Source organism: Pollachius pollachius, assembly GCF_949987615.1.
Source record: "Pollachius pollachius genome assembly, chromosome: 9".
Lineage (NCBI taxonomy): Eukaryota > Metazoa > Chordata > Actinopteri > Gadiformes > Gadidae > Pollachius > Pollachius pollachius.
The window spans coordinates 10,612,874-10,633,423 of NC_136942.1; the positions used below are offsets into that span (position 1 = coordinate 10,612,874).

Genomic DNA, 20,550 nt, shown 5'->3' on the forward strand with positions numbered 1-20,550 from the left:
TTAGGGACTGCAGCCCCTCAGCTCCAAGAACGTCAACACCAAACCATTATTAATAGTGAGATAGTAGTGAGAGAGTGAGAGAGATCAATAGTGAGATATACTTTACTAAAAGTGAGATACGCGAGTGAGACTGATCGGCATGGGGGTACCTTGTTGATGACCATGGACATGAAGTGATCCAGTAGGAAGCGGGATTCTGTCAGCGTGCACGAGCCAATCACGGCCGAGACGTCCGCCGTGTCTCCCTCCTCCTGGAGACCAGAGACACACGTAACAGATTTAAGAAGTTTATAGTTTGTAGTTATAGTTTAGTTTAGTTTAGTTTAGGGTTGTGACCCAAGCAGGAGGAAATTAAATTTTTTAAAAGTGATCGAAGAACTGATTGCTTATGAGCCGTGGCAGAGATTACAGCATCTAACACCCCATTGAGGGAATGGAACCCCCAACCCATGTTAGCTGCCTCCATCTGCATGATGTAGTCGATGTTGGTCACATATCCTTTAATTAACTACATTACCCAGAACGCCCTCCTCCTGTCCTCCTGACCATAGCCTCCATCACCTACATGATCTGTCTTAATTAACTACATTACCCAGAACACCCTGCTCCCGTCCTCCTGACCATAGCCTCCATCACCTACATGATCTGTCTTTATTAACTACATTAGCCAGAACCCACTGCTCCCGTCCTCCTGACCATAGCCTCTTCCATCTGCATGATGTCGTCGATTTATAAATATATCCTTTAATTAACTAAACTACATTACCCATAACCCTCTCCGATTATGGTAATCTATCCTTTAATTATCAACAAACTACATTACCCAGAACCCCCTGCTCCTAACCTTAGCCTCCTCCATCTGCATGATCCATCTTTAATTAACTACATTACCCAGAAGCCCCTGCTCCTGACCTTAGCCTCCTCCATCTGCATGATGTTGGCCTGGCAGTCGGCGATGCTGTCATTGATGTAGTCGATGTTCGCCCCAAGGGCGTCGACCTCCTCGTTCAGTGGCGCAGCTGCCGCCCGCTCCACCTCCGGCCCCTCCCTTGACAGACGCTCCCGCTTCCGGATCACCTTCTCCTTGCGCTTGGTCAACTCCTCCCGTTGCTACGGAGACCAGAGGGGCGGAGACAGGGGGTGAGGACCGGACGGGTCGGGTCCGGTCTCGTATCGACCGGTCGGACGTTGATGGATAATGGGTTTAAGAGATTAGCGGTGGAGCTAGTGCGGTGGAGCTAGCGCGGTGGAGCTAGTGCGGCAGAGCGCTGCAGTGACAGCAGAGTGTGTCGACCTCGGGGATTCTACTCCTGCTGCGCACACGCTGTATCAAGGTTACATTCAATGTAGGTTGCACTTAATGTACACACCTATTGTATGTTGTATGTACTGGCACTTAATGTACGCACTTATTGCATGTTGTACGTCCTTGCACATCCTTACTACACCGACTGATATATTGTTCCTCTTTCTTCTGACAAAGTGACTTATGTAAGTTGCTTTTGATAAAAATGTCTGCTACAAGCCCTGAATGTAAATGTACAACAATGACACATCATCAGATTATGTTAATGTGCAACGTGGTTGACGAATAAAACACATTTACCATCTCTAATTTTACTGATCACTAACAGAGCCAACAAAGAGTTTATTATAAAGCCTTACCGGCTACCTAATTAATGCCTGATCCTGCCAAATCCTATTCTCTGCCGCCTCCCTGTTTCAGCTGGCATCAGCAGCAATGGGCCTCGCGATTGAATTCAGCCTCGTCGGCAGCGCTGGGCTGCGCTGCGTTTACCTTGAGCAGGCGGTTCATGTCGGCCTCCATGTTGGAGATGGTCATCCTCTGCATGATGACGTCAGAGATGCGGCGCTCCAAGGACTGCCATTTTACCCGGGCCACTCTGGTGGAGTACAGGCCGGTCATGCGCCGGTACGAAGACCTGAACATCGTGAAGGTTAACGTCAGCAAGGCAAACTCAGTAAGCTAGCCTCTCACCAGTCATCACGAAGACCTGCATCCCGTGAACGTTTAACGTTAATGAGATTAACTAGTTATGGTCCCATGTTGATGCAACGCAAGGGGGTTTATGGACCTATAAGTCATAAGGACCCTCCTTGCGTCCACAGCATGGGCCTGATGTGCGCCTCCAAATAATTGTAAACTTGCGTCGAGGCGACGCAGCAGAAAGGGATGTGATTGGTCCGTTGACTAAAACCCGACACAGAACCAAAACAGGTTCACGACTGTGTCGAAGCGTCTGCGTGTTCCTTGGGTTGCATAACTGAACCATAACGTTGAAGTTAGCTAGTCCGTTGTCGGTCAACATTAACGTTAGCACGGTTCTCAAGTTTGTCTCAGTTGCCAACAACGCAACCACAACGCTCAACCTACCTGGTGCCGTTTGGAGCAGCGTTGCCCGGGGCGTACATGCGTCCAGAGGGAGGTCTGTAGGGGTCCTGGCTGGGGTCAGAGGTTGTGACCTTCCTGATGACCTTTCCAGACGTGGGCCGGGCCTGTCGCCTCAGAGCCGTGACCTGGAGACCAACACACCCCCCCGTTGCAGAACGATCGGTGATTGTGTTGAAACTTAGGAGAACGCCCACGGCATTGTGCTAGCACGCAGTCGCTGCTCACAAGGGATCGTCAGCCTTAGTCGATGACCGATACGGGCTGAAGATTCTCTTGAGTCGATATTTGGAGCCGATACTTCTTTTGCTCCCTCAATTTACATCATAAAAATTACACAATGAGGATAACAAAGGTCTCAATGTAAAAAAGGAACATTTATATCGGCCGATCACTGTAGCTCACCTCCTCAGTCTTCCTCCTTAGGATCAGCTCCTGCTGCCTCTTCTGGGCCTCCAGCAGCTTGAGTTGGTGCTGCAGGCGGACAGCATAAGGAGTTCAGTGGATCACACATGGTGGTAACATATAGCCTAACAACCGTCTGAGCGCGGCGGAGATCTTTGTTAGTTCCTGCTTATGTTGACCCACCAGCTTGAGTTCAACAACCTCCATATTAGAACCGATTGTTAGAAACATGTGCTAGAACCATGAGTAAGAACCAAGGAACCATGTCTAAAGGCCAATTTCCACCAGAATCGTCACGGAAGCGTCACGGCAGTAAAAGAGTCGCCGAAAATAATAGAAACCATCATAGTCAATGTAGGCTATTCCACTGGATACGGTCACGGCCCGGAACCGACCCCATACCGGCACTTCGTTTACGATACTTGCCTCTACTATTTTTGAAGGTTGACCTTCGCAGCCGTGTCTCAGAACACTTCTACAGCCAGTAGAAGTGTTCTACTGGCTGTTGAGTTTTTCATTTGCTCATGCATATTCATGGCCTCAAATCTACCCCTATGCAATTCACACGGTATTGTAATATTATACAGTCTATCTATGGTATCAATAGCTAATCAACGTCAAAGCAGAAATGAAAGTCTGCGTCGATGCCTCGTCTATTCTCTAATCACAAGTCCAGTGTCGCAAGCAGGCCGTGACTTTGCCATGACATCTAGAAATCATACCGTATTTAATAGGTTATAATATTAGAAACATGTGTTAGAACCGTGTGTTAGAACCATGGAACTGTGTGTTAGAACCATGGAACCGTGTGCTAGAACCATGTAACCATGTGTTAGAACCATGGAACAGTGTATTAGAACCATGGAACAGTGTGTTGGAACCATGGAACAGTGTGTTGGAACCATGGAACAGTGTGTTGGAACCATGGAACAGTGTGTTGGAACCATGGAACATTGTGTTGGAACCATGGAACATTGTGTTGGAACCATGGAACATTGTGTTAGAACCATGGAACAGTGTGTTGGAACCATGGAACAGTGGGTTGGAACCATGGAACAGTGTGTTGGAACCATGGAACATTGTGTTAGAACCATGGAACAGTGTGTTGGAACCATGGAACAGTGTGTTAGAACCATGGAGCATTGTGTTAGAACCATGGAACAGTGTGTTGGAACCATGGAACAGTGTGTTAGAACCATGGAACAGTGTGTTAGAACCATGGAACAGTGTGTTGGAACCATGGAACATTGTGTTAGAACTGTGTGTTAGAACTGTGTGTTAGAACAATGTGTCATAACCATGTGTTAAAACCGTCTGTCAGGAGAACGTTACCTCCTGCTTGCGCTGGTCTTTCTTTAGGGAGGCGATTTCCCGGTTCCTGCGAGACTCGTTCATTCGGTTCTTCTCCTGCTGCTCCTTCATCTGCTTCATCAGCCTGACCTGCACCAATCAGAGACAAGGTTAGAAAGACCTGCACCAATCACAGACAAGGTAAGTCCAGACACACCTGCACCTATCAGAGACAAGGTAATTCAAGACAGACTTGTCCAATCACAGTCAAGATACCGCTTGGACACTCGACAAGTGGGGGGCTGCACAACCTGGTTCCCAACAAACCGATCGATAATCACTAATCGCTAATCACTGATACCTAGGACCCACCTTGGTTTTCTTCATCTCAGCCACGTCCAGCGTCAGCTTCTTCATCTGCTTCTCGTACTGCGACTGGTTCTTCAGCAGGCGGGCGTGCTCCTTCTGAGCCGTCTGCAGCTTCTGCAGCTCCTTGTTCATCACGCTCAGCCTCTTCTCGTACTCCAGCTTGATCTTGCGGGCCTTGTCCTCCGTGCCGCTCTCCACCGAGCCTGCAGGGGGCGACACCAGCCATGAGTCCCGGCTCGCCCACCTTCACCTGAGGTCAGGCGAAGAGCAGGGGTCTACAGATGCTCGCTATTACGGAGTGAGGTAGGAGATGTGGGGGGTCTTGGCTAAACAGGTCTACAGGCTACGAGGCCAGGGGCAGGGGCGGGGTCAAGGGTTTGTCAGTCACATGGTACAGCAAACCTCTCTGCTCATTTGGGGTGGGGGGACGGAGGGAAGGAGGGGAGAGGGAGGGAGGGAGGAGAGAAGGAAGGGCGGAGAGGAGGTAGGGAAGGAGGAAAGAAGGAAGGGCTGAGAGTAGGAAGGGGGGGAGGATAGAAGGACGGGAGGGAGGGGAGAGAATCAAGGGAGGAGCGAAGGAAGGGAGGGAGGAGAGAAGAAAGGGAGGGAAGTTTGTTCCCTGTGCACACAGGCAGAGGAGGAGGTGTGTGACGGCACCAGGAGCCGGCTCTCCTCACCCATGTTGTGCAGCACGCGGTCCCTCTCCAGTTGGGTGTCCCTGATCTTGCTCTGCAGCATCATGAGTTTCTGCTCGTACTGCTGCTTCAGCGTGTGCAGCCGCCGCTGGCTGTTCTCCAGCTCGTCGATCAGCTTCTGCTTGATGGCGATCTCACATGTGATGTTGGCCAGGTCCGCCTGGAAGTTCTCTGAGGGACGACACAACGCCGTCACCAATCAAACGTGGGCCTGGTCTACCAAGCGGCCGTCTTAGTTTCACCAGGCAACCATCTTGGTTCCACCTAGCGGCCATCTTGGTTCCACCGAGCGGCCATCTTGGTCTTATCTTGGTTCTAAGAGCTAGCTGGGAGTTGAACCAAGATGGCTGCCAGGTCTTAATGCATATGATCCCTTACATCTCTGCACTCTTGCGCCCTACATGAAGTACAGCAGGTAAGCCTAACGTTAATTTGCCCTTGTATGCTTTTCTTAGTTCTTCTCCCCTTCCTCCCTCCCTCTCTGCCTTCTCTCCTTCCTCCCTTCTTTCTCTCCCCTCTCCCTTCCTTCCCGCCTCCGTTTTCTCCTCCCTCCCTTGCTTCTCTCCTCCCTTTCATCTCTTCTCTCCTCCCTCCCTCTCTCTCCTTCCTCCATCCCTTCTCTCCTCCCTCCCTTCATTCTCTCTTCCCTCCCTCTCTTCCTTCTCTCCTCCCTTCCTTCTCTCCTCCCTCCCTCCCTTTCTTCTCTCCTCCCTCCCTCTCTCCTTCCTCCATCCCTTCTCTCCTCCCTCCCTTCATTCTCTCTTCCCTCCCTCTCTTCCTTCTCTCCTCCCTTCCTTCTCTCCTCCCTCCCTCCAACCCAACTGAACAGTGAGATTCAAAGCACCAAGACAAAGCACTCGCATGTTGATTCCTGTGTCACTTAAGTTGGTCAATAGACTGTAGTTCTAAGGATCAGCTCGATCTATTACCTTTTTCATCCGACTCCGAGTCAGAGTCGTCTGAGCTCTCCTCCACGTCCATCTCCTCCTCATCCTCCTCCTCGTCCTCCTCTCCTTCCTCGTGGTCGCTCCCCTCCTGAGGTTCCTGTGAGCAGAGACAACTCGCGCTCAAGACGACCTCAAACTGCTCCCGTCTGAACCAACATCTAACCCCATGTGTAGAGCGAGACGCTACGAGGAGATTACGTTAGGCAGGTGTTTAATCCGGGTAGTCTAGTCTAGTGGGGGCTAGGGGGTTGGATTCCCAAACAGAAGGTTCTTGGGTCCATCCCCAGCGTGTGAAGTCTACCCGGTTGCCTCCTAGTCACCAGAGAGACGAAGAAGGAGCGAATATTAGGAACGAAATAAAGTGTGGTAGAAACTGCTTCTAAAATAAGTAAAAGTCTTGTTCGTCTTCTTTTTTTACTTAGTTCATAGCAGCCGTTCCACGCTAATAGAGTCAAGCTTGCATTACCTGAAGGATAATGTGTGTGCTGTAGAGCTAATGCTATGGCACCTCAGAATTGAATGCTAATGCTAATGGAAGCGGGTACGAACATTGAAAAGTGTCTCACTGCGCAGGTCTAACTCCGAGATGGAATGTCAAAAGGAGAAAAAGCCTGAATCCTGTATCATAAAAAGTATATAATGACAATGAGGATATTTCCTAATTTACACGCTGCTGTCATTATAGGATAATCCCCAGCCCTTCATCCAACTACTGAGGAAAACTGGTCTGTCAATCATACCATCTCTGCCTCCTCGTTGGCCCTCTCCGCTCCCTCCTTCTCCGCCCCCTCCTTCTCTGCCCCCTCCGCCCCCTTGTCCTGGTCGTTGTCTGGAAGCTCCTCCTTCACAGCGCTGAGGGACACACAACGAGAGTCAGGGTCATTATCACACACTCACACATGTGCACGCACACACACACACGACAAAGACACAACGCAGTGGTGAGCTTAATGGAACTAGGCAGTGTGGTGTTAGGACACAAAGTACACACACACACACACACACACACACACACACACACACACACACACACACACGCCTAAGATGTTGCTGCATCAACAGAACACACAGCTCCAGTGAGCCCACTCTGTCCTCAGTGAGCAGGACTAAGTGTGTTCTTTTGAATCCTCCAACTGAACAAATCAATAAGCAAATAAAAGTCTGTGAGCCGGTGAAGAAAACTGAAGGTAGTCACCAAACCAGGGACCATCCTCACAGCCTACTGCCTCAGACTGCTCTCTTTATAACACTCATAGTGTGATAACGACACACAGGACAGCTGCACTGACGCCGCGTTGGACGGTAAGTTTCCAGATCAGTTCGCCTCTTTCTCAGCCCAGATGGTTAAGTACAGTTAATGGAAGAATAGATCAGCAGCCAACTCGATCTAGAGAGAGTGGGCGGTGGACGTTTTACTGGAACACGACCAGCGCACAACAAACTAGGCTCTAAGATGGCGCATGGACTCCAGGACTCGATGTGGAATGCGTGATTGTATTATGGAAGAAATGCAAAGATTTTGGTAATTCTTAGTGGTGGATGTTCAGAAGATGGCTTAATAGCTGTTTAACCTACTATTAGCTAACTAGTACTAGCTAACCACTAGCTATCTAACCACTAGCTGTTCATAGCTAACTAGTACTAGCTACCCATTAGCTACCTACATCTCCATCCCGGTGTGGCAACTACCTCCAACCGAAACGTACAAAGAAAACCATTCTCTAAACAAAACGAAGAGGTAGCCAAGGCAACTAAAGAGGTGAGCGATGGGAACAGCAGCAGTGGCAGGAAGTGGACCAACGAACCTGGGACCCCCCACCTCCTCCAGCGCCTCCTCCCCCCCCTGCTGCTCGCGCTCCTCCAGCAGGAGCTGGAGTCTTCAGGGAGGGAGGCAAAGGTCACAGGAGAGAGGGAGGTATAGGGAGGGAGGAGGAGGAGGATCGATGGGAGGGAGGGAGAGAGGGAGGGAGGGAAGATAGATGGAAGGGAGGAGGATGTATGGGAGGGAGGGAGGGAGGGAGGGAAGGAAGATAGATTGTTTGGAAGATGGATGGAAGGGAGGAGGGAGGGAGGGAGAGAGGGAGGATATATGGGAGAGAGGGAGGGAGAAAGGATGGATGTGACGGAGGGAGGGAGGGAGGAGGCAGGGACGGGTGGGAGAATGAATAGAGGGGGATAGGTCAAAAACGTTGAAATATAAAACCAGAAGGAAGAACGGATAGACCCAAGAGGAGGAGATTTAAACAAACAGTCTCCCACCTGCAGCCTCCCATCCGAGCCTCCAGTCAGAACTCCTCATAGATGGGACGGATGGCATGAGCAATTGGACCACTATGGCTCTGCAGCTGTACTGGCTGGAGCAAGCACCTAGCGCTACGACACCCATCTCTATGAAGCCTAGCGCTACCCCCCTAGCACTACTGCACCATGGGCCTCGGCGCCTAGCCTTATGAAACCTGCCGCTACACTCCTAGAGCTACGACACCTAGCGCCACCGCTACACCTCTGGAAGACTGAGGCGGGTGAAGGGGAGGCTACGATGACCTTACCTCTTCTTCTTCTTGCGCTCCCGTTTCTTCAGCTTCTCCAGGTCCTTCTTGGCCAGCTCAATGACGTCCGAGGTCTCCTTCTCGGGGGCCATGGAGGAGAAGGGCCCCCCGGGGCCCCCGTACAGGGACTGGCGGGTGGAGGCCCGGGACAGGTTCTTACGGAGGCTCTCGTTGATGGCCTCGCTCTCCAGCAGCTTGGCTCTGAGCAGAACAGGAGTAAGAGATATTAATAATAATAAAATAAATCAAAAGGCCTGTTTAAGTGTGCACTCATGTTTTTATTACACAATATGAAATAAGTCTTCTGACTTCGAGCCAAACCGTACAGATTTTGATCTTCCCTCCCTTCCTTCTCTCATTCCTCCCTTCCTTATTTTCTTCCTCCTTTCCTTCTCTTCTCCCTCCCTTCCTTCCTTCTCTCCCTTTTTCCCTCCCTTCCATCTCTCCTCCCTCCCTCCCTCCCCTCCTCCCTCCCTTCCTTCCCTCCTCCACCTAGCGCTAACAGGTTTAACCCTCTCATGGACCAGCTCCTGAGGACTGATGATGTTTCCTTGAGGTCTCATCCTAACCCAGCGGTAAACCCGGGTTCACCCCCTCATCGACTAGCTTTTGAGGACTGCTGATGTTAAAGCCTAGCGCTACAACACAAAGCGCTAACAGGGTTCAACCCCTCATGGACCAGCCCCGGAGGACTGTGTGTGTTTACCTGAGGTCTTCGATCTCCTTGATGTAACCGTGGATCATATTGCCGATCTCCTCGCTGCCTCCCTCCCCTGGGGGATGAGACACAGGAACACCATGAGATTCAGCACAATATTAACATTAACGTTATGTCATCTACTTGGCTCGACCGTAACACTTTCCCTGAATACAATTGTGTCATACTGCGCCGTTATAATAATAGAACACTTTAGACTTATCTTAAAACTTCGCCTTTATTAGGTTTTATATATTTTTTGCATTGTCATTACTAAACCCATTGTGTATATTGTGTTTATATATATTTAAAATATTTTTACTTCCTGCCGCAACACCTGAATTTCCCATCTGGATTTGATAAAGCGAATCGGATCTCATCGTCAAGTGTGTGGCGGTGACCTTGAGGTCGTGACCCCGGTGACCTCTGACTCCTCACCTGCCCGGCTGAGCGCCTGGTTGGCCTGGTCGCTGAGGACCTGGGTGAGGCGTGCCCGCTGGGCGTCGATGGTCTCCTGCATGGCCTTGACGCGGAGCCGCAGGTTCCCGCTCTCCGTCTGCAGCATGGCGTTCTCGTGGAACATGTCGCTGAAGCTCTCCACGCCCTCCTCCCCCGCCAGACGCTTCCCCTGGGGGAGGAGGGGGGAGGGAGGGGGGAGGGAGGGGGGAGGTCACTCAAATCTGTCATCATTTGATTGTAACTGCAAACGTTATTCCTAATTGCTAACAGGCAAGCCCTAAGGAAATGCTGGTGCTGCTGCTAACATGATAGCCCTACTGCTAACCTGCTAACATGCTAACCCTAATGCTAACCGGCTAATCCTACCGCTGACTCGTTGACATGCTACTGATCACAATCTAGCCCTACTGCTAACATGCTCAAACTATTAGCACTACTGCTAACATGCTAACCCTACTGCTAACATGCTCAAACTACTAGCACTACTGCTAACATGCTAACCCTACTGCTAACATGCTAACCCTACTGCTACATGTTAACCCTACTGCTAATCTGCCAACATGCTAGCCCTACTGCTAACATGCTAACTCTACTGCTAACATGCTTACTATACTGCTAACCCTATGCTAACATGCTAACCATACTTCAGACTTTTCAACATGCTACTGCTATCATGCTAACTCTACTGCTAACATGCCAGCTCTTCTGCTAACACGCTAACTCTAATGCCAACACCCTAATTCTACAGCTAGCATGCTAACAGCGCTGCTCACCGTCTTGTACTCCATTAGCTCGATCTGCAGCCGGGCGATCTCGGTGCGCAGGACGCTGATCTGCTGGCTGGCGCGGTCCTGGTTCACCACCACCTTGTTCTTGATGTTGCGCGCCCGGTTGGCGTACTTCAGTGAGTTCAGTGTCTCCATGAAGTCCCGGTCGGACGGGCTGATGCAGGCGATCATCACCGTTTGGCTGAGAGAGAGGAGACCAGGGTGGTGAGGGGGGGCGGAGGGGTTTGACGTTCAGAGACATACTCGTTCAGGGGCAGTTTTCTTTTCTTCCATTTTTTCTTCAAAAGTATTTTCACTAAGTGAACAACTGCAGTAGAGGTTGGCTGTAGTGAACACCAGCAGTAGATGTGAGCTGTAGTGAACATCTGCAGTAGATATAATGAACGTCTGCAGTAGATGTGAGCTGTAGTGAACATCTGCAGTAGATGTGAGCTGTAGTGAACATCTGCAGTAGATATAATGAACGTCTGCAGTAGATGTGAGCTGTAGTGAACATCTGCAGTAGATATAATGAACGTCTGCAGTAGATGTGAGCTGTAGTGAACATCTGCAGTAGATATAATGAACGTCTGCAGTAGATGTGAGCTGTAGTGAACATCTGCAGTAGATATAATGAACGTCTGCAGTAGATGTGAGCTGTAGTGAACATCTATAGTAGATGTGAGATGTAGTGAACACCTGCAATAGATGTGAACTGTAGTGAACACCCCACCTGTTGCCCCCCAGGGAGTCCTGCAGCAGTCTGGTGAGCTTGGAGTCTCTGTACGGGACGTGGGACGACCGCTTGCTACGGTCTCCCAAGGCGCTGATCACGTTCCCCAAGGCCAGCTGGGAACAAACACTCACATTAATTGCAATAATGTAGGACTACTGTAATTACTTTCTCCCTCAACCGTCTGTAGGGTGTCTAGTCATTTTTGAATGGCACTATATTACTTTATTGTGGGATCATTATTGTGTGTGAAATTATTTTGAAATTCCTCCAAAATTGTATGTATTTGCAGATACAAAACCTCACCACTAGATGGCGGTGCCCCTCCAGAAACATAATGGGTCGAATGAGGCAGTAGAAGACCTCAGGGTTAGAGCTCAGGGTTTAGGGTAAGGGGCAAGGGTTATGGCTGGTTTTAAACGTAGGACTCAAGGTAAGTGAACAGGGTTAAGGTTAGAGGTTGAGGGTTATGGTTAGGTATTAAGGTAAGGACTCAGGGTTGGTGTACAGGGTTAAGGTTAAGGGTTGAGGGTGTTAATCTAAGTGTGCCTGCGGACCTCACCAGTCCACAGGTGATGGGGTTAGTGAACAGAGTTAAGAATAAGGGTGGTAGGTTTAATCTAAGGGTGCGGCCCTCACCAGTCCACAGTTGATGGGGTTAGTGAACAGGGTTAAGTTTAAGGGTTAAGGCTGTTGATCTAAGGGTCCCTCACCAGTCCACAGTTGATGGGGTTAGTGAACAGGGTTAAGTTTAAGGGTTAAGGCTGTTGATCTAAGGGTCCCTCACCAGTCCACAGGTGATGGGGTTAGTGAACAGGGTTAAGTTTAAGGGTTAAGGCTGTTGATCTAAGGGTCCCTCACCAGTCCACAGTTGATGGGGTTAGTGAACAGGGTTAAGTTTAAGGGTTAAGGGTTAAGGCTGTTGATCTAAGGGTCCCTCACCAGTCCACAGTTGATGGGGTTAGTGAACAGGGTTAAGTTTAAGGGTTAAGGCTGTTGATCTAAGGGTCCCTCACCAGTCCACAGTTGATGGGGTTAGTGAACAGGGTTAAGTTTAAGGGTTAAGGGTTAAGGCTGTTGATCTAAGGGTCCCTCACCAGTCCACAGTTGATGGGGTTAGTGAACAGGGTTAAGTTTAAGGGTTAAGGCTGTTGATCTAAGGGTCCCTCACCAGTCCACAGTTGATGGAGATGCCCTCCTTGGCGCGCTCCCCCGTCGCCCCAGTTCTCTTGAGCCTCTCCGACCCGGCCAGGTCCACGAAGTGGAACTTGGCTGTCAGGGTTTCAAACTCGTCGATCTCCGAGTTGCCGTTGGAAACCCTGTTGTCCGTCTCTCCGTCCTGCTGATGGACAGAAACCCGGAAGAGATGAACGATGATTCAATCACGCAGAAGACATCTTATTATTTGAATGATTTTAAAATGTGGGCTGTACTCAATGCTGTGACTTTCCAATCTGGGATTAATAAAGTAATAAAGTAACATTTAACTTTAACTTTTCACACAGGCGGTTGTGTCCACTTCATGCTGGCAGTAGCATAAAGCTACTTTACGCTGTGAGATGCTGTATCTACTTTCCCTGGACTTTTCTTCTACCAAATGTAATGATGGATTGCAGCTCATTTTATTCAGCTAATCTCTCTTTAAAAGCGTGTTTTTCCACAAATTCTTTGCAACAAAATATGATTATTTAAAAAGTTATACATTTTGACTTGCTGCGCAAATAGTTGTGCGTACATCTGCCCAATCTTAGGTATCAGGTTGGCGGAAATCAGGGATTTCTTTGTTCTTAAATGAAACCCAACCACCTCTCACTTTACACAAACTATTTCCGAGCCTTATCTTGGGCAGAGCTATTGAGACAGAAATATGTTCCTTGTGGTCACTAAACACCCTGGAGTGTGCATGTGAATGAGAGTGCATGTGAATGAGAGCGAAAGTGAGCGAACGTTCATGTGCATGTGAATGAGAGTGCATGTGAATTTGTGTGCATGTGAATTTGTGTGCATGTGAATGAGAGTGCATGCGAGTTTGTGTAGATGTAAATGAGAGTGCACGTGAGGTCACGCACGGCGTCGGCGTCAGCGTCGGGGTCGGGGGCGCACACGCGCACTTGGCAGAGGTGGATGGTGAAGATGGCGTGGGAGCGCGAGCTCTGCACGTTCATCTGGGTGCTGGCGGTGGTCCGGGAGAGGGCCCCCAGCTTCAGGCACTGCATCATCTGGGGGGGGGGGGGGGGGGGGGGGGGCATATTGGTCCGATAAGATACAGGCTGATCTACATGAATGAAACATGAATATATCTTATAAACTATTGTCTATTATGTAACTGCTTTGAGGTTCGTGTGTAGCATTGGTGCCAACTGCATTCACATTTACATTGAGGGCGTTTAGCAGACGCTTTTATCCAAAGTGACTCACAATAACTACATTATGCAGAAGAAAGAGACACAACGATATATCTCTGTCGGTACAGTAAGAGCAAGGACTGCACACACACGCCTTTGTATAAGCACGCACACATATGTATTAACACACGCATTTGTAAAAGCATACACACACGCGCAAATAAATACACACACATTTGGAAAAGCATGCGTGCACAAACACACACACACGTATTAACACAACCATTTATCAACACACACACACACACACACACACACACACACACAGGTATGAAGGCCCACCTCTTCCTCGGTGGCCACGGTGCGGGTGGTGACCCCCACAGTGTAGATGCCCCCCGCCGCGTCCTCGTGGATCTTGATGTGGGGCTTCTGCTTTGAGTCCCGGACCGAGTCAAACAGGTCCAGGACGTCCTCGTTGTAGAGCTGGGGGGACAGGGGGTCAGGAGACACGCTTTGGGTGTGTGTGTGTGTGTGTGTGTGTGTGTGTGTATATGAATATGTGTGTATGTGTATTTGTACGTGTGTTTATGTATGTGTGTGTACGTGTGTGTACAACTCTGTTTGTGCGTGTACATGTTTGTGTACGGGTGTGTGTATGTGTGTATAAATAAAACACATGACTGCATGTTTTCTTAACGAAAACCTTCGCCAAATCAGAGTCATTACTGTATGTGAAATGTGTGCTTCACAGGCTAGATCGCCAGGCAAAGAGCTAAAAACTGGGAGAATATGTCACGTATTTTAATCTGAGTAGCAAGCTCAAAGTTTGGCCGTCTCAAGAGTTAATGACAGGGTACAACAAATAAAGAACACAACGAAAGAATGCAACGTTTAAGAACCCTTCTTAACATATGTGTTATGAACGACTGCTCTCTGCCTGGGTCTTAACTCACTGAGTACAGTACAGTGTAATCGGGTTACCCTTCATCAGAGAGGAGGATGAGGAAGGCAACGCCTGGCTCCTACACACACGGACTTCAGAGCGGCCACACAGCGCGACTCTGATCCAGAAATGTGACTTACAATAATCCGAGCCCCTCGGTCATAAGACTGCTCGGAAAACTACCAGAGACTTTTAGAACCAGAGGAACCTGGGAACCAAAAGCATGTGGGTGACGACTAAGAGAAAGACTTAGTCTGTGTGTAGAATGAAGAAGTTGTCCTCCTGAACTGTTAACATGGCGTGAGCTCTGCCCTGGGATTCACTGCAAACAGTAATCCAACTCGGCCGTTTAAAAATACAAGCACCAATGAAAATATTTAAATAAAGAGATGGCGTCAGACGCCAACTCTGCTGGCCAACGTCACCAAAGAGAGGTTTAAGTTAAGGGTGGTGCGGAAAAATCCATATCATCCAAAGCAACTGACTACAGTATGTTATGTTAAGTGTCATGGAGAAGCAGGTTGGGGTTTCTCTCAGGTAGAACGTGGGGGACGTTAGGGTTGGAACCCAGACCCTCCTGGCTGGGGGTCCGACAGCCTAACCAGCACTAGACCACTATGTTCCAACCCCTCTATGTTCAGATGATGGCGCCTGACGGACGACCACAACTGTTGCTTCACCGCCACCATGTTAACCTCCTCACCTCCACCCCTTACCAGACCCCCACCCCCATCTCCCCCCCCCCCTGCTGGGGCCCAGCCCCCAACCCATGACAGCTGCCTGGGGGATGTGGGGGTACTTTTGTTAAAACAGTCTTCTCAAAGGCTGTGAGGAGGTGAGAACAGTATCAGGACTGACCTCTGACCTCGGAGATCTCTCTCACATTTAGTGCTACACCATGATCTCTCTCTCTCTCCCTCTCTCTCTCCCACCCTGTCCATTAGTCCACAGAGGGGAAGAAGTTGATTTACAGCGAATCAAATGATTATCATTTTGAGTAAAACAAAACACTGGCACTTATTGTTGTTGCTACAGAAATTAAAACCTTTTCTTGCTTCTCTCTGTTTCAGATTACAACATTTTGACTTGCAGAATAAACTTTGGGTTCTGGACCTCTCTGTAGATATGTTGTCATCGTGTCTTTGATTATAATTATTAGGTCCCATATTATACCACCAGGTGTGAGTGTGATTAGCCATTATAAGCCGTGTGTGTCCCCATAGATGTATGACGGAAGATGAGCAACATTTGCTACAGTGTACTGGGCACTGGGTAGGCTGGTAGGCTGATCTATCCAGCACACATCTAGGTGGACACGCCCAATTTTGATGTCCGATTTTGAGAGACCGATTTTCAAAACGGCTTGTAACAGCTAATCAAACTCACACCTGGTGCTATAATATGAGACCTTTAAATTAAATTTTAAAGACGCATCCCTGCAACGCATCTCTCTATCTGCACACTGACAAGCAACCAGACCAACCGGCCACGGAGGGCTGAGAGCCAGGGTCAAGGGTCAGGCTTAGGGGCCAGGGGTCGGGGGTCAGGTCCTACCTCCAGGAACTGGGCGTTGATCTTGAACTCGGGTACGGGCCGGCCCTGGTCCTGGGCGGCCTGCCGGCGCTGGGCCACGCCCTGGTACAGGTGGTGCACGGCACGGGGGATGATGCCCAGCTCCTCCTCCCCGATGTTGACGTCGAAGCCCGTCCCCATGGTGTACGTCTTCCCCGAGCCCGTCTGTGGGCCCCCGCCATGTTGGAGGACATCACCACGGTTACTAGTGTATTAACATGACTGACTTTAACAGTTACTAGACTATTAACATGACTTAGTATAACAGTTACTAGACTATTACAATTACTATTATAGGACTTAATGTAACAGTTACTAGACCATTAACATGACTTACTATAACGGTTACTAGAATATTAACATTACTTACTATAACAGTTACTAAACTATTAACATGACTTACTATAACATTTACCAGACTATTAAAATGATTTACTATTAAAGTTACTAGACCATTAACATGACTTACTATAACAGTTACTAGACTATTAAAATGACTAATATAGGATTTACTATAACAGTCACAGACAGCACATTTAAATGTTTACATTCAGGGTGTTTAGCAGACGCTTTTATCCAAAGTGTCTCACAATAAGTACATGTGTCAAAGAAAGAGAAACAACAATATATCGTTGTCGGTACAGTAAGGATGTTCATAGAACCAAGTGCCAAGCACTAACAATCACTAGGTTAACCCGTTCCCCATACAGAACAAAGATATCTAGGATAAGATGCTACACGATACTATTTTTAAGTGCCAGGACGTACAACATACAATAAGAGTGTACATTAAGTCCCTTGACTTAAGATAAGGGTCCCTTGATATCCCCTTATCTAGGACCGGCCCCGCCCTCTGGCCCCCGTCCCCAGACAGCTGGGACTCCGCCTCTCTTCCAGAACACTCTCTCTCTCCTCGCCCTCGTCACTCCTCCTGACCCTCGAGTGATTTAAAACGTTTTAATGGAAAATTCCATTTACATTTTGCTTTGTTTTTATTCCTGTGTTTTGTCTTCCCCATCTGGATGAGCGAGGGAAGGGAGTATCTATCTATTCATCCATCCATCTATGTGAACACACACACACACACACACACACACACACACACTCTCTCTCTCTCTCTCTCTCTCTCAAATAATTCAGACATGACACACATAACATTTGAATCCTGATTAAAATCTTTAATAAAGAAAACAATAATAAAATCCCATCTCTGAACCCAAATGGGCGGAGATCCCATGATGCATTGGGGCCGGGTCCAGAGATGATCTCTGCTAAACCAGCTGTGCTCCATCTCCCACCAGGCGCTACATCTGCACCGCCCAACAGGTCTGAAGTAGGCCAGCCGTGGAGGGCGGGGCACAGAGGTTGTAGGTTAACCTGCCTTAAATATACCCCGCTAGCTCAGGAGCTACGTGCTAACACTAGCACAAACCCAGAGCTTTATCAGAACAACAGCAGCGGCTGTGTTTGCCTGCCTCCCTCTCCCTCTCCCTCTCTCTCTCTCTCTCTCTCTCTCTCTCTCTCTCTCTCTCTCTCTCTCTCTCTCCCTCCCTCTCTTTCTCGCTCCCTCCCTCCCTCCCTCCCTCCCTCCCTCCCTGCGAACGCCAAGCACTGCGATCTCCGTTGTCAGGGCAACTCAGCCGGAGGAGGCGGGGGCAGTGCTCGCTTGTCTTTTCCATGTGCTAGACCTGACAGAGGGGGGTGGGTGGGGGGGGCTGGAGTCGGAGAGCATTCAGATAGGTGTTCTAGGAATATACTCGGCCCGCTCTGCGTGTTTGGGCCTGGCCCGTATCGGCAGACGACATGTTTTATGAGCGTGCATTCTCAATCGGCACGCAGGAACCCATCTGAAACAGCGCTCATCAGAAGTCATGAACTGGTTCTTGTTATGATCCAGTGATCCCATCTGAACGTCGACCGGCTGTTAGGCTTGGCCACGGTGTCCCTGCAGAACTCCGACTGGACTCGGAATCCTCCCTAAAGGTGTGCTTGTTTAAGGGGTGGGTCGGTTCCACTGGGACCATACTAAAGCTCCTAGCCCAGAGAAATGCTTTCATCAATATGAAAAACGAACCGGGTCAGGCGATCTAATCTCCTCTAGTCTCCTCCAAATCAGCCTATGAGCATAGTGTTTATAAGTACTTATAAACACTATGCTATATATATATATAGCATAGTGTTTATCGTCTCTTCATATATGTATATATATACACACACATACACACACACACACACACACACACACACACACACACACACATATAGATAGTATTTATAAATTCTTATATTATATATAGATACAGTATTTATATGTACTTATAAAATATATATATATATACACACACACACACGCACACACACACACAGTATTTATTAGTACTTCGTACACTAGTGTAAAAACTAGCCCCGGTTCCACTCAGTCCTTCTGAAGGCGTTCTGTACCGTGATCAAACACGTACTTATCAGCCTGGTCCCTCCGCTCCAGGTGACCTCTGCCCTCTAGGATTAGGGCCCCGTCAACCACTCATGATTTAGCATAATGCCAAATACATTCAGCAGGACGCAGTTATGGGGAGGATTAATATACAGACTGGAGCAGCTCCGTCAGGGGGTAACTCACGGTCAAACTCAAAAGCTCCTTCACTTCCTGTTAGCAGTGACCACACCCACAATGTACACACACACACATACACACACACACAGAAACACCCCTTGTCTTTCCAGCTTATAGAGAACATTAAACCGACGGAATTGACGAAGATCAGGTACTACATGGTTGAGCGATAGAGAGCTAGAGAGAGCGAGCTAGAGAGAGCGAGTGAGACTAATACAGAGAGAGAGAGTGATACAGAGAGACTGAGAGAGAGTGATACAGAGAGATGGAGAGAGTGACAGAGAGAGAGAGACAGCGAGTCGGACAGACAGCGAGTAAGACAGAGAGTTAAGTGCTGCCTAGGCCCCCAGCAACAGTGCATACTTCCGCAATCCACCAGTGCTCAGCGGCCAAGCCTGGTATTGCAGTCGTTTTAGCGGGCTGTGGACGGGTCCCTCAATTCATGGAGTCCCAGAAATATATCCTCGTTCACTCCAATACAAGTGGGGAGCAGGAATGTGTCTCCACAAAAAAATCTGGATATCAATCAAAGGCTCATAATTATCTTTATACCATGTACTAATCAAATGTAAGTTTTCTCTTTTCAAAACGCCACCTCAAGCGCTTTATTTAATTTATGTATTTTTTTGCAGGAGAAGGAGGGGTGGGCAGCTGAAAAGAGTCGTAGTGAAACAAATGTTGTTTCGGCCCGGCATAATAATTGTTAAATAATAATTGTTGTCCAGATGGCAGGAGGAGTGAAATTTAAAGATCACATATAGAGAATCATCGGGGGGGTTATTAACTTATACTTCCATGGTCGGTAAACAATGCGACTGTGCTCGCTCAGACCTCTCGCTTATGATGCTACAATGCTAGTTAACGAGAATATTTCTGCATCCGGCATGTCATGCACTAGGGCGTGGCTAGGCGCCCATGATGCGGAAGCAAATCTCTCCATGGTGTTCCCCTGCGCCATTGAGCAGTTTTCATAGGAATGAATGGGCGGACATTTTTTTAGTCCGCTGTCCTTTCTTTAATGTGTCCATGAGTGAGTGCTGCCCACCTGTCCGTAGGCAAAGATGGTGGCATTGTAGCCCTCAAAGCATCCCTCTATGAGCTTCTCCGTGCAGGCCTCGTAGATGGCGTCCTGCTGGGAGTCCATGTCGAAGACGTGGTCGTAGGTGAAGGCCTTGTCCTTCCCCAGGATCACCTGCGGCTCCCCGGGCATCACATAAGTACAGATGTGGCATCCCTCGATCTTCTCCCGGCCCAGCTGGGGCCGGATCCTGAAGCCAACAAAGGAAGAGCATCGTTAATACCCAGAATTAATACCATTAATATCATGATTATCATTAGTTAACGTGACCAGCTGGACAAGATGGCAGCATAGATTCCTTAGCGCAACCCAGGATTGTCAATTTCATTATTTTATACCGTTGAGACAACGTTTTTTTTTGGTCACTCGACGTTGTTAAGCTGTCTGTAAGAAGCCATGGCCGATTCAACTAAAAAAGCTCCGGTAACGAGAGGGAAATCTGAAATGGAGGCCCTGGCGGACGCGGTGCTAGAGAAGCAACGTGGCTACCTTGAGTCACGGTTCGATCAACTTCAAACGATGGGAAAGGGCACAGAGGACAAATTAAAAGCTATCCAAACAGACTTGGTAGCACTAACTAAGAGTATTGGTTAGAGCCAACCACGAGAGCACGCTGGATTCAATTCAGCTTAAGCTAGCTGATATGGAGGACAGAAACCGAAGAGGCAACGTCCGCA

General features: G+C 48.7%; 1 protein-coding gene across 1 annotated transcript in view; it reads right to left on the minus strand.

Annotated features, from left to right (window-relative positions):
- Positions 1-20,550, minus strand: part of kif21a (kinesin family member 21A) — a 53,278-nt gene that overhangs the window by 11,440 nt on the left and 21,288 nt on the right. The window contains exons 2-21 of the mRNA XM_079743010.1: positions 19,841-20,063; positions 16,164-16,346; positions 14,009-14,149; positions 13,391-13,540; positions 12,493-12,663; positions 11,322-11,437; positions 10,595-10,790; positions 9,801-9,990; positions 9,372-9,438; positions 8,666-8,866; positions 6,857-6,968; positions 6,099-6,213; positions 5,152-5,340; positions 4,478-4,677; positions 4,148-4,255; positions 2,816-2,884; positions 2,396-2,538; positions 1,799-1,943; positions 913-1,110; positions 150-251 (exon numbers count right to left, since the gene is read on the minus strand). Of these exons, the coding sequence (XP_079599136.1) occupies positions 150-251; positions 913-1,110; positions 1,799-1,943; positions 2,396-2,538; positions 2,816-2,884; positions 4,148-4,255; positions 4,478-4,677; positions 5,152-5,340; positions 6,099-6,213; positions 6,857-6,968; positions 8,666-8,866; positions 9,372-9,438; positions 9,801-9,990; positions 10,595-10,790; positions 11,322-11,437; positions 12,493-12,663; positions 13,391-13,540; positions 14,009-14,149; positions 16,164-16,346; positions 19,841-20,063 (3,019 nt within the window). The remainder of the gene's footprint in view (positions 1-149; positions 252-912; positions 1,111-1,798; positions 1,944-2,395; positions 2,539-2,815; positions 2,885-4,147; positions 4,256-4,477; positions 4,678-5,151; positions 5,341-6,098; positions 6,214-6,856; positions 6,969-8,665; positions 8,867-9,371; positions 9,439-9,800; positions 9,991-10,594; positions 10,791-11,321; positions 11,438-12,492; positions 12,664-13,390; positions 13,541-14,008; positions 14,150-16,163; positions 16,347-19,840; positions 20,064-20,550) is intronic.